The sequence below is a fragment of the Panulirus ornatus genome, chromosome 9 (genome assembly GCF_036320965.1).
Source record: "Panulirus ornatus isolate Po-2019 chromosome 9, ASM3632096v1, whole genome shotgun sequence".
NCBI lineage: Eukaryota > Metazoa > Arthropoda > Malacostraca > Decapoda > Palinuridae > Panulirus > Panulirus ornatus.
Genome location: NC_092232.1, coordinates 37,021,006 through 37,035,156, shown reverse-complemented (window position 1 = coordinate 37,035,156; position 14,151 = coordinate 37,021,006). Strand labels below are relative to the sequence as shown.

At 47.3% G+C, this 14,151-nt stretch overlaps 1 protein-coding gene across 1 annotated transcript in view; it reads left to right on the top strand.

Moving 5' to 3' along the window:
• The first annotated feature begins 594 nt into the window (after nt 1–594).
• The window catches only part of LOC139750340 (uncharacterized), a 226,926-nt gene continuing 213,369 nt past the window's right edge, over nt 595–14,151 (top strand). Inside the window, exons 1-2 of the mRNA XM_071665021.1 lie at nt 595–641; nt 10,582–10,629. Of these exons, the coding sequence (XP_071521122.1) occupies nt 10,597–10,629 (33 nt within the window). The 5' untranslated portion in view covers nt 595–641; nt 10,582–10,596. The remainder of the gene's footprint in view (nt 642–10,581; nt 10,630–14,151) is intronic.

Here is a 14,151-nt window from a genome sequence, read left to right as displayed (position 1 = left end):
CACCTGGCACACACACACACGGGGGTAGATGGTCTCTGGCATTGCACAAGGCTGGCGGGATGCTGGCCTGGCAGACAGGCAGGCTGTGTGTGTGTGTGTGTGTGTGTGTGTGTGTGTGTGTGTGTGTGTGTGTGTGTGTGTGTGTGAGGTGAGGCGCCTGGGTTTCAGAGGTAGGTAAAGGGTCAGGCACAAGACCTTGTGTTACCTTGCCTCCTGCTACTGTATCCTGGTTGTAGCACACACTCTGCCACGATCTGTAGGACGCGTCATGACAATGACATCTTCCGTCGCATGCGACATTCGCCAGTCTTGACCGATCGTACACAGGTCCCAGATGGCCGCCGTGGCATCCCTCCCTGACGAGTGCCCACATGAAAGTAAAAGTCGAGGCGATGTAAGCTCGTCGCCCATTGGCTGGGTGTGAGGGAGTACCCCGGCCTCTGATTGGACGCAGCCAGGATGAAACTGAAAGCGGCGGGCTTATGAGTGGGTCTGGCGGGGCTTGGGGGGGGGAGGGGGACCTAACCCGCCCCCCCTGCTTATGGTCCCTCCACGTATATAAGCGGAGGTCGTATAGCCGAGCATCTTATTGTTGGTTTGCTATATGTGTTAGATACTTGTCGTGGAGGGAAGTCTGTCAGGTGAGTGGTCAGAGGCCCCGCTGTGTGTGTGTGTGTGTGTGTGTGTGTGTGTGTGTGTGTGTGTGTGTGTGTGTGTGTGTGTGTGTGTGTGTGAGTGTGTGAGTGGAGGGAGGTGAGGTAGGATCCTGGGGTGAGGACACGTGCAACCATCTCCCTCACACCACACCACGAAGGTGGACGTACACTACTGCTGGCGTCGCTCTACTGTGGAAACCATCTCAGGACATTAATGTAAGACGGTGCCTTGTGACTGGGAGAGTCCCGGGTGACTGGGAGACTCCCTGGTGACTGGGAGAGTCTCTGGTGACTGGGAGAGTTCCAAGAGACTGGGAGAGTCTCTGGGGAGAGTCCCTAGTGACTGTGAGACTCCCTAGTGACTGTGAGAGTCCCTAGTGACTGTGAGAGTCCCTAGTGACTGGGAGAGTCCCTAGTGACTGGGAGAGTCTCTTGTGACTGTGAGAGTCTCTTGTGACTGTGAGAGTCCCTAGTGACTGTGAGAGTCCCTAGTGACTGTGAGAGTCCCTAGTGACTGGGAGAGTCCCTAGTGACTGGGAGAGTCTCTTGTGACTGTGAGAGTCTCTTGTGACTGTGAGAGTCCCTAGTGACTGTGAGAGTCCCTAGTGACTGTGAGAGTCCCTAGTGACTGACTGTAAGACACTTCCTAGTGGCTATGAGACTTCCTAGCAGCTGAGAGTGTTGATAGTGACTGTGAGAGTCCGTAATGACTATGAGATTACCTCGTGACTGTGAGAGTGCAAGTGAGGAGGGAGAGGCGGTGGTGGGAGGGGGGTGAGAGGCTCTCCCAGGGACCGTTAGCGACGCTGGCTCCTGCAGGCGATACTGACCCACTCCAGCCTTCCTCCCGCCTCCCGTCGTGCGCTACATGGCTCCTCCTGCACACTCTCATGACCTGTCACGACCTTGTCTGTCTACATGTATCATTATGATCGTGGTCACAGTCACCAGTGATTATACAGTTTCGGACACCAGTCAAACAAATTGGTGATTTCAACGTAGACAAATGTAGTAATCCGAAAAATGTGATCACTTGGGAAACCTCGACACATATTTTTTGTATACCTTCGCCTGGCACGACTTCGCCTGGTTGTGCATGTTGTATGATGTAGCACAGTTAACTACATAATGACCAGCTTCATGCAGGTTAATATGCAACCAATCGTAGAGGAGGATCACAAGGAAGAGTTGGGATTTATGTTACAGCAGCCAGGGATGTGTATGTTACAGCAGCCAGGGATGTGTATGTTACAGCAGCCAGGGATGTGTATGTTACAGCAGCCAGGGATGTGTATGTTACAGCAGTCAGGGATGTGTATGTTACAGCAGCCAGGGATGTGTATGTTACAGCAGCCAGGGATGTGTATGTTACAGCAGCCAGGGATGTGTATGTTACAGCAGCCAGGGATGTGTATGTTACAGCAGTCAGGGGTGTGTATGTTACAGCAGTCAGGGATGTGTATGTTACAGCAGCCAGGGATGTGTATGTTACAGCAGCCAGGGATGTGTATGTTACAGCAGCCAGGGATGTGTATGTTACAGCAGCCAGGGGTGTGTATGTTACAGCAGCCAGGGATGTGTATGTTACAGCAGCCAGGGATGTGTATGTTACAGCAGCCAGGGATGTGTATGTTACAGCAGCCAGGGATGTGTATGTCACAGCAGTCAGGGATGTGTATGTTACAGCAGCCAGGGATGTGTATGTTACAGCAGCCAGGGATGTGTATGTTACAACAGCCAGGGGTGTGTATGTTACAGCAGTCAGGGATGTGTATGTTACAGCAGCCAGGGATGTGTATGTTACAGCAGCCAGGGATGTGTATGTTACAGCAGCCAGGGATGTGTATGTTACAGCAGCCAGGGATGTGTATGTTACAGCAGCCAGGGATGTGTATGTTACAGCAGCCAGGGATGTGTATGCTACAGCAGCCAGGGATGTGTATGTTACAGCAGCCAGGGATGTGTATGTTACAGCAGCCAGAGATGTGTATGTTACAGCAGCCAGGGATGTGTATGTTACAGCAGCCAGAGATGTGTATGTTACAGCAGCCAGGGGTGTGTATGTTACAGCAGCTAGGGATGTGTATGTTACAGTAGCCAGGGGTGTGTATGTTACAGCAGCCAGGGATGTGTATGTTACAGCAGCCAGGGGTGTGTATGTTACAGCAGCCAGGGATGTGTATGTTACAGCAGCCAGGGATGTGTATGTTACAGCAGATAGGGGTGTGTATGTTACAGTAGCCAGGGGTGTGTATGTTACAGCAGCCAGGGATGTGTATGTTACAGCAGCCAGGGATGTGTATGTTACAGCAGCCAGGGATGTGTATGTCACAGCAGACAGGGGTGTGTATGTTACAGCAGCCAGGGGTGTGTATGTTACAGCAGCCAGGGGTGTGTATGTTACAGCAGCCAGGGATGTGTATGTTACAGCAGCCAGGGATGTGTATGTTACAGCAGCCAGGGATGTGTATGTTACAGCAGCCAGGGGTGTGTTGTTACAGTAGCCAGGGGTGTGTATGTTACAGTAGCCAGGGATGTGTATGTTACAGCAGCCAGGGGTGTGTATGTTACAGCAGCCAGGGGTGTGTATGTTACAGTAGCCAGGGGTGTCTATGTTACAGCAGCCAGGGATGTGTATGTTACAGTAGCCAGGGATGTGCATGTTACAGCAGCCAGGGATGTGTATGTTACAGCAGCCAGGGATGTGTATGTTACAGCAGTCAGGGATGTGTATGTTACAGCAGACAGGGATGTGTATGTTACAGTAGCCAGGGGTGTGTATGTTACAGCAGCCAGGGATGTGTATGTTACAGCAGACAGGGGTGTGTATGTTACAGTAGCCAGGGATGTGTATGTTACAGCAGCCAGGGATGTGTGTGTTACAGTAGCCAGGGGTGTGTATGTTACAGTAGCCAGGGGTGTGTATGTTACAGCAGCCAGGGGTGTGTATGTTACAGCAGCCAGGGATGTGTATGTTACAGCAGCCAGGGATGTGTATGTTACAGCAGCCAGGGGTGTGTATGTTACAGCAGTCAGGGATGTGTATGTTACAGCAGCCAGGGATGTGTATGTTACAGTAGCCAGGGGTGTGTATGTTACAGCAGCCAGGGATGTGTATGTTACAGCAGCCAGGGATGTGTATGTTACAGCAGCCAGGGGTGTGTATGTTACAGCAGTCAGGGATGTGTATGTTACAGCAGCCAGGGGTGTGTATGTTACAGCAGCCAGGGGTGTGTATGTTACAGTAGCCAGGGATGTGTATGTTACAGCAGCCAGGGATGTGTATGTTACAGCAGCCAGGGGTGTGTATGTTACAGCAGCCAGGGGTGTGTATGTTACAGTAATCAGGTACAGTTTAGTGTCCACGCCACGAACACTTACACTTTCTTTTTCTGAGGAATGTTGGAGACCAGGTGTAGTGTTATGGCTGGTCAGGGAGAGCCAGGTCGTGGTCAACAGTTCCACATGTTACTCCGTCCATCTTAAGACTTCGGGAAACACTTCAAATTGTTGTGATCACAACTTCCAGCCACACTCGACGTGTGAACCATTAGTCCTCGGGTCTCGAAGTTCCTTGAACATCTTTTTCGTTATTTTGTCCTCAATGTTTACATCCATCTTGTTCTTTTGGGTTTTTCTCCGGTCACTTACACTTTCTTCACTTCTTACTACGTTCGCCCGCCGCTCCAAAGCGCCTCCCGGTTTCTATCACCTCCATGTTTGGTCCTCCCGCTTTCTTTCCGCGTCCTTCACTTCCTGATAGGGCGGGCGCGGCTTCTTCATCACAAGATATTTACAGACGATCATCTCTAGTGATCCGTGGATGGTGTGAGGTCCTCGTGTATAGAGAGGTTCACTAAGGCTGCAGGTGGATGCAGACGTCTGTGTCCCGGGAGAGCTGGTGGTGCTGGCACTTGTCTGATGTGAGGGAAGGTATTACCACACTGCCGCCTGCTCCCTCCCCATGAGGGAAGGTATTACCACACTGCCTGCTCCCTCCCCATGAGGGAAGGTATTACTACACCGCCTGCTCCCTCCCCATGAGGGAAGGTATTACCACACTGCCTGCTCCCTCCCCATGAGGGAAGGTATTACCACACTGCCGCCTGCTCCCTCCCCATGAGGGAAGGTATTACCACACTGCCTGCTCCCTCCCCATGAGGGAAGGTATTACCACACTGCCTGCTCCCTCCCCATGATCCCTTTCCTCGCTAATGATCCTGGCAACTGTGTGAGCTTCGTCGTCACGTCCAGTCACATGATCAAGAAGAGTCTCAGATCGCTCCATTATTTCTGAGCCCCGCGTCATGACTCACGCGTAAATAAAAAAAACCGCTCGCCATGAGCCGCGTGGTTTATGGCTTCCAAGAGCCTCCCTTCCATGATAGATATGGCGCGCGATCATCGTAAATCTTATATAAGGCGATCGTGTACCGAATATTTTCCCCGCGCCATACACGCCTACAGCAGAAGCAATGTTCCCGTTATGGTCAACACAGCTGTGGCGGTGCCTTATGCGTCGACCTTCAGCCACGCCCGCTCCTCCTCCTCCTCCTCAGCACCTCAGGAGGAAGACACCTCCTTCTCCTCCTCCGCCTCCTCCTCCTCCTCCTCCTCCTATTCGTCATTCCATGTGTTCCTCCACCAGGCTGGTGTGTGAACACGTCTCCAGTGGTAGACATGGGAGACAACCAGGCGTGTGTTGTGGACACAGGTTTGAAAGGTTAGGAAGACAGGAGCGGAGGTCATTCTAAAGACCTTGCCTTCAACATGACCAAAGGAGGTCAAGTTATACGCCAGACTGTCACAGCAAATTCTCAGTCAGTCAGCTAATGTGACCCACGAGAACATTACTGCCACATAACTCCAGTAACAGTCCCCAGGGGTAGCTACCCCCATGGCCAATGTCCCCAGGTGTGTGTGTGTGTGTGTGTGTGTGTGTGTGTGTGTGTGTGTGTGTGTGTGTGTGTGTGTGTGTGTGTGTGTGCAGTCACCTTTTACCTATTTGTACTGTATGGGGATGGATGACTGATCTTTTCTACCACCATAACACTCTTCAAAACTTCTGTACGACATCCACTTCTTTATTCACACTATTCCATTCATCCGCCATATTTCTTCAATCATCCAGTATATACCTCATTCATCCACATCCACCACTCTTACACTAGTAAATCACTTCTAGACATTTGATCTGATATGATGTTTCTTGGATCAAATTCATGTAATGGCCTCCGGTTGTTCTACACTTGCATCTTTCGAAGAACAGTTCATTGTTGACATTATCAAAATGATTGAAAAGCTTAAAAAGATGTGATCAGATCACCCCTTACTCTTCATTCTTCCATGGTTGACATATTCAAGTCTTCTGGCCTTCCACCGTAACTCAGATATGTTGAGCATGATGCTATCTTTGCTGCCCTCCTCTGGACCTTCTTCATAAGTTCTTTACAGAACTTTAAGTACGGAGACTAAACGTGAGGAACATGTGTTGGTTCTGGCGTGATGATGGACGTGAACTGTTTGTTGAATATTTCCTTATCCCAAACACGTGAACGCTATTTCATCATATGCCAGCAAACAGTTGATCTCCTTCATCATTATCCTAATGTAGGACTCTGGCGACGAGTTAGGGACGCTGTCTACTCCCAAGTCTCTCTCTCTCTCTCTCTCTCTCTCTCTCTCTCTCTCTCTGACAGATCCCTGCAACTTCTCTCTCTCTCTCTCTCTCTCTCTCTCTCTCTCTCTCTCTCTCTCTCTCTCTCTCTCTCTCTCTCTCAGACAGATCCCTGCAACTTCTCTCTCTCTCTCTCTCTCTCTCTCTCTCTCTCTCTCTCTCTCTCTCTCTCTCTCTCTCTCTCTCTCTCACAGACAGATTCCTGCAAGATGGTGTTCATACCGAGGTCCGTCCTCATTCCTTTCGCTCGTGTTGAGTCACATCAACCATGTGTCAGACCAACTTTGGAGTTTGTTTAGGTTCCGTTGTAGGTTCATGCATTCACCTTTCTCTTCCTTCATGACCTTGGCATCATCATGCAATCATATGCAGGTACAAGTCTGATCCAGGCACGACATTCACACAGATCAAGAAAGACACGCCACTGGTAACCTCAACCTGTATGTGTGTGTGTGTGTGTGTGTGTGTGTGTGTGTGTGATCTATTCCACCCTCCTGGGATTAATTTGCATACTGGTGTTCTTAAGATACTGAATGGTTGTTAAGCCAGACATCGTAACGGAGAACTACCACTCTTGACACCTATTCTATATTTACTTTCTAAGTACACAACAACACCATGAAGCTGATGTGTTGCAGAGGCAGTGCAAGGCTGCGTGTTGTATCCTACACTTGTGCAGAACAGCTTGCAGCTGTGGACAGCAGCTTAGAGCAGTGTAGAGTAGCCTAAAGCTGTGGACAGCAGCTTAGGGCAGTGTAGAGTAGCCTAAAGCTGTGGACAGCAGCTTAGAGCAGTGTAGAGTAGCCTAAAGCTGTGGACAGCAGCTTAGAGCAGTGTAGAGTAGCCTAAAGCTGTGGACAGCAGCTTAGAGCAGTGTAGAGTAGCCTAAAGCTGTGGACAACAGCTTAGAGCAGTGTAGAGTAGCCTAAAGCTGTGGACAGCAGCTTAGAGCAGTGTAGAGTAGCCTAAAGCTGTGGACAACAGGTTAGAGCAGTGTAGAGTAGCCTAAAGCTGTGGACAACAGCTTAGAGCAGTGTAGAGTAGCCTAAAGCTGTGGATAGCAGCTTAGAGCAGTGTAGAGTAGCCTAAAGCTGTGGACAGCAGCTTAGAGAAGTGTAGAGTAGCCTAAAGCTGTGGATAGCAGCTTAGAGCAGTGTAGAGTAGCCTAAAGCTGTGGACAGCAGCTTAGAGCAGTGTAGAGTAGCCTAAAGCTGTGGACAACAACTTAGGGTTGTGGAAAGTGGCCTTTAGTTTTGTACAGATGATGTCTCAAGTTTCTGAAAAATGTCTCAAGTTGTAGAGAATGCCTCCTCAAGTTGTGGAGAATGCCTCAAGTTGTGGAGAATGCCTCCTCAAGTTGTGGAGAATGCATCAAGTTGTGGAGAATGCCTCAAGTTGTGGAGAATGTCTCAAGTTATGGAGAATGCCTCAAATTGTGGAGAATGCCTCAAGTTGTGGAGAATGCCTCAAGTTGTGGAGAATGCCTCCTCCAGTTGTGGAGAATGCCTCAAGTTATGGAGAATGCCTCCTCAAGGTGTGGAGAATGCCTCAAGTTATGGAGAATGCCTCCTCAAGGTGTGGAGAATGCCTCAAGTTATGGAGAATGCCTCCTCAAGGTGTGGAGAATGCCTCCTCAAGGTGTGGAGAATGCCTCTTCAAGGTGTGGAGAATGCCTCCTCAAGGTGTGGAGAATGCCTCAAGGTGTGGAGAATGCCTCCTCAAGGTGTGGAGAATGCCTCAAGGTGTGGAGAATGCCTCCTCAAGGTGTGGAGAATGCCTCAAGTTGTGGAGAATGCCTCCTCAAGGTGTGGAGAATGCCTCAGGTTATGGAGAATGCCTCAAGTTATGGAGACTGCCTCCTCAAGTGGTGGAGAATGCCTCCTCAAGTGGTGGAGAATGCCTCCTCAAGTGGTGGAGAATGCCTCCTCAAGTGGTGGAGAATGCCTCCTCAAGTGGTGGGGAATGCCTCCTCAAGTGGTGGAGAATGCCTCCTCAAGTGGTGGAGAATGCCTCCTCAAGTTGTGGAGAATGCCTCCTCAAGTGGTGGAGAATGCCTCCTCAAGTGGTGGAGAATGCCTCCTCAAGTTATGGAGACTGCCTCCTCAAGTGGTGGAGAATGCCTCAAGTTATGGAGACTGCCTCCTCAAGTGGAGGAGAATGCCTCCTCAAGAGGTGGAGAATGCCTCAAGTTGTGGAGAATGCCTCCTCAAGTGGTGGAGAATGCCTCAAGTTGTGGAGAATGCCTCCTCAAGTGGTGGAGAATGCCTCAAGTTGTGGAGAATGTCTCAAGTTATGGAGAATGCCTCAAGTTGTGGAGAATGCCTCCTCAAGTTGTGGAGAATGCCTCCTCAAGTTGTGGAGAATGCCTCAAGTGGTGGAGAATGCCTCAAGTTGTGGAGAATGCCTCCTCAAGTGGTGGAGAATGCCTCCTCAAGTTGTGGAGAATGCCTCAAGTTGTGGAGAATGCCTCCTCAAGTTGTGGAGAATGCCTCCTCAAGTTGTGGAGAATGCCTCAAGTGGTGGAGAATGCCTCAAGTTGTGGAGAATGCCTCCTCAAGTGGTGGAGAATGCCTCAAGTTGTGGAGAATGCCTCAAGTTGTGGAGAATGCCTCCTCAAGTTGTGGAGAATGCCTCCTCAAGTTGTGGAGAATGCCTCAAGTGGTGGAGAATGCCTCAAGTTGTGGAGAATGCCTCCTCAAGTTGTGGAGAATGCCTCAAGTTGTGGAGAATGCCTCAAGTTGTGGAGAATGCCTCCTTAAGTTGTGGAGAATGCCTCCTCAAGTTGTGGAGAATGCCTCAAGTTGTGGAGAATGCCTCCTCAAGTTGTGCAGAATGCCTCAAGTTGTGGGGAATGCCTCCTCAACCTGTGGAGAATGCCTCCTCAAGTTGTATGTTGACGTCATAAGTTTGACCCAGTATCATTCAGTCAGTCATGCATGTTCAGGTCGACGGGTCATGCAGGAACCTCGTCCTCGAGCAGCTGACACTTGGGGGTGCAGATGGCGCCCCTCGTCCTCGACCTGTCGTCCGCTCAGGCACGGCTCGGGTATTTACGTTACTCATTAGAAAGCGAAATTACCATCGACCTGAGAACTAGTTTCCTCGTGCTGCAGGCGTGGGAAAACCAGTCTGAACTGGCTCTGGTCTCCAGTAAGCTGATGTACACCAAAGCTGAACAAGGTTTTTGGTGTGGATATGACGTGTGTGTGTGTGTGTGTGTGTGTGTGTCATCACTATTTGTGTGTTATGGAGAGGGAGTTATACACTTGTGTTGCCCCGTGTCTTAACCTTGTGTGTGTGTATATATATATATATATATATATATATATATATATATATATATATATATATATATATATATATTTTTTTTTTTTTTTTTGCTTTGTCGCTGTCTCCCGCGTTTGCGAGGTAGCGCAAGGAAACAGACGAAAGAAATGGCCCAACCCACCCCCATACACATGTATATACATACGTCCACACACGCAAATATACATACCTACACAGCTTTCCATGGTTTACCCCAGACGCTTCACATGCCTTGATTCAATCCACTGACAGCACGTCAACCCCGGTATACCACATCGCTCCAATTCACTCTATTCCTTGCCCTCCTTTCACCCTCCTGCATGTTCAGGCCCCGATCACATATATATATATATATATATATATATATATATATATATATATATATATATATATATATATATATATATATATATATATTTATATATATATATATATATATATATATATATATATATATATATATATATATATATATATATATATATATATATATATATATGCCATGTCTTTACTGCTTTGTATGTATATACAAACCTAAGCTTAAGTCAGATGTGTGTGTGTGTGTGTGTGTGTGTGTGTATGTGTGTGTGTGTGTGTGTATGTGTGTGTGTGTGTGTGTGTGTGTGTGTGTGTGTGTGTGTGTGTGTGTGTGTGTGTGTGTGTGTGATGTGTGTGTGTATGTGTGTGATGTGTGTGTGTGTGTGTGTGTGTGTGTGTGTGTGTGTGTGTGTGTGTGTGTGTGTGTGTGTGTGTGTGTGTGTGTGTGTGTGTGTGTGTGTGTGTGTGTGTGTGTGTACAATATATACATGATCCAGTCTGGTTGTGCAGGTTATCATAGATAACAAGTCATCTCTGTTATCACAATCAGGGAACTGGTTCACATTATCTTAACGTATCAAGATGACGTATTAATCTAACTTGATCTCTCTTTTCTTTCCCCAGGAACCTCACCACAGTATGAGGCTGCTCCTATTACTTCTAGTCATAAAGGTCAGTCTCCCATGCACAACTGTTCAGTACGTTCGTTTTTTTTACCTAGGTGTACCTAGGGTAGGCTTTCAGTGTCCGCCATCTTGGTTGTCTGGGGTTGTAATTAGCTGGCCATCTTGGTTGTACGTGGTTGTACCTAGCCTCTGTCTCTACTTATGGTATGGGAACACCAAGAAAATTTTATCATATGCTTGGGTTACTTCAAGATACATCTTATACAAGGACGATATACAGCTGTAGTACGAAATACAGTTGTAGTACTCTTACACAAAGGGATTTCCATATCGGCCTACTGTATCAATGGCAATATACAATAGTGTTGTAGTTGTAGAGATGAGCCATACCATATACCACGGTAGGCTTGTGAGAGCAAGTGTTGCCAAAGTGTGGGTTGTGTGGGGGGGGGGGGCGTGATATACCATTAATGACCCAGGGTTGTAATGACCCAGGGTTGTAATGACCCAGGGTTGTAATGACCTAGGGTTGTAATGACCCAGCGTTGTAATGACCCAGGGTTGTAATGACCCAGGGTTGTAATGACCCAGGGTTGTAATTACATCATTCATGACGGATCAGATGGTAACGCTGAGAGCTTGACCTCTGACACCGTAGTTAAGTCAAGATGATAATAATAATAATAATAATAATAATAATAATAATAATAATAATAATAATAATAATAATATCATTATTATTATCATTATTACTATTATCATTATTATCATTATTATTATCATTAATATCATTACTATTATTATCATCATTATCATTATTATTACTAGCTTCATTATCATAATTATTGACAACAATAATTGTGATGATAGTAATAATAATATGGTTAATGTTAGAAATCAACCAGAAAACATGAGGTGAGTGTGATACGCCTGTCTTACACTGGACACACAACGTACAAGTCTATCGTTCAAAGACACTTGACAGAAAACGGCTTAACATAATCACAGGTTAACATAAAACTTGTAATAAAAGCTTAATTAATCCTTGAAGTCTATATAGAGGAGAAAATAAAAGCACACACTAAGACTGCGTACAACGACCAAAACAACAGATGGAAACAAAAGACTACAATAAGGGTAAAGATTCAATTCTATTCTGGATCTTTTATACTTGATCCGAAAAAGGATCGAATCATCAGCTTCATTACGTACAGTTCCGCTTGGTCTTATCAGCGTGTTATCGCTTTTGTGTTTCCTGCATCTATTTTCTTCGGTGAACTTTGAATTATGATTTTTTTTTTCATCTAAGTTTTTGAGGAGAAATTGTACCGGTGATGGATTCAGTTCCTGAACAGTTTTAGATGGTTTTTTTTTTTCTTATCTTAATGAGAACGTAAAGCCAATGAAAGTGAATGACTAGTGAGTCAGTGAGTTGGGAGAATGTTGAGTACAGTGAATGACTCGTGAGTAACATAACGAAGTAATTACGGTATGTGAGTAAGTAAAGGGATTGAACAGTGAGTGTAGAGAATCAAGAAATGAGTGAAGTGAATGATCAAAGTCGGGGGTAAACGAGTAAAGCGTGAGTATGCTGAAATAATCGTATCAGAAATTGATGAGTAGTATAGTGAGTAAGAGACGAGGAAGGTGAATGTGACTGAGCAGGATTAGCAGGCATTGAGTATTAACGGTCAGTGGTGAGTAAGACGAGAGAGCAGTGAGACAGTGAATAATGTGTGAGTATAGTGAGGAATGAGTACAGTGAGTGGTAAGCTGAGTGAGTGGTGAGTACAGGGAGCGGTGAGTATAGGAAGTGGTGAACAGAGTGACTTGCAAGCACAGTTGGTGAGTACGAGACCAGTGAGTACGGTGGGTAAAGCCCGGTGTGATGAGTGAGATCAGCCGAGGTTGAAAGCCTTAGGAGTGGTGAGTAAGGCAGTTTCACTGGCCCAGTGGTGGCGGGTGGAGGGGGGCGCTGAGGGAGGGAGGGTTCGAAGCCCTTCTCTATGGCGTCCCCTTTCATCTCTAGGTGGGTCAGCGGGACTGCCGAGAGACCTCTCTCTCTCTCTCTCTCTCTCTCTCTCTCTCTCTCTCTCTCTCTCTCTCTCTCCATAATCACAAGTCTTGACCTTGTGGCTGCTCTGCCCCTACATTTCTGGAACAACTGTTCATCTCTCTGATCCATCAACCTTGTGATCAGGTCACGCATTACTCTTGTCTCTTACACAGTGGACAAATCTATGGCTCCTGGGCCTTTCCCCCTATAACTCAGCCCTCCTCACTCTGGTACCACCTCTGTGTGTCCTCCTCTGGACCTTCTCTATTAGCTCTCTGTACTTCATTAGGTGTGGCGACCGAATGCAGTAAGGAAACTCTAGTTTTGTTCTTACGGAAGATATGAACAGCTGTTCTAGTGTTTGCCCACATGCCATTTGTTACCTTGACAGTTACCTTAAGTATGTATAGAGAGGCCCTAAACTGCCTCTCACACGAATTCCTCCAGTCTTTATGGCATGTCATCCATACAGACCAAATACATCAATGGTCCTATGAATGAATCTTGCAGCACGCCACTGGTGACCTCAACCCATGTTGCGAAGGCTTATTGGACTTGTGTGTGTGTGTGTGTGTGTGTGTGTGTGTGTGTGTGTGTGTGTGTGTGTGTGTTCCCGGGCTGCACCTAAAACTGGTAACACTGCGAGCGAGGAGTCGTCTTCGACAACTGTGTATCATCGTCAACGTACGGAAGGCGTACGCGGTCTTCACAGACCTTCGTCCCCGAAAGAACCCACGTTAACACCGCTGCCAGCATGGTGCGCAGTCTCTGGGCTGCAGGAACACACGGACATATTCATGTGGTACTGCGCTTGTAGGTGGAGCAGACCAGACCCCAGTCTGTAAACTGCCTAGGTGTAGGTCTGTGAGGCGGGTGGTTGGCGAGAGCAGGAGGTGTAGGAAGACGGAGTATGAAGGAGTGGGGTTGACCAACATATATTGCCATGGAGGATGTAAGTGGGTAGAGAGCAAGATGAGGGGTATACATATGAGATGCAGAGAATATGCATGGGAGAGAGAGAGAGAGAGAGAGAGAGAGAGAGAGAGAGAGAGAGAGAGAGAGAGAGAGAGAGAGAGAGAGAGAGAGAGAGAGAGAGAGAGAGAGTAATTGAAAGGAAGACTGATAATTCGAGAGTAGGAAAGCATTAATGATGGACAAGAGGGAATGGAATTCAAGGATAAGGTGAGAGAATGAAATATAACAAGGAGGAGCGACAGTAAACAGCTCACAGTTAAGTTGAGTAGTGGAGGAAGAGAGAGAGAATGAAAGAGAAATCGAAATGGAAAGTCTTTCAAAAGAAATAGGGGAAAAAAAAGATAAGAGAGAGTATTGGTAAGAGAGAGAGTGAATTGTATGAGTAAATGCGAGTAAGACAGACGAGGAAGGAGCGAGCAGTAGAGTACGGTTAATGTGTAGTAACGAGGTGGAGCAGTGATGCGTATGTAGGACCGAGACGGAGCAGAAGCCACGTAGGAGAACATGTGTTTAGAGGTAATGAGATGGTGTTGAGCA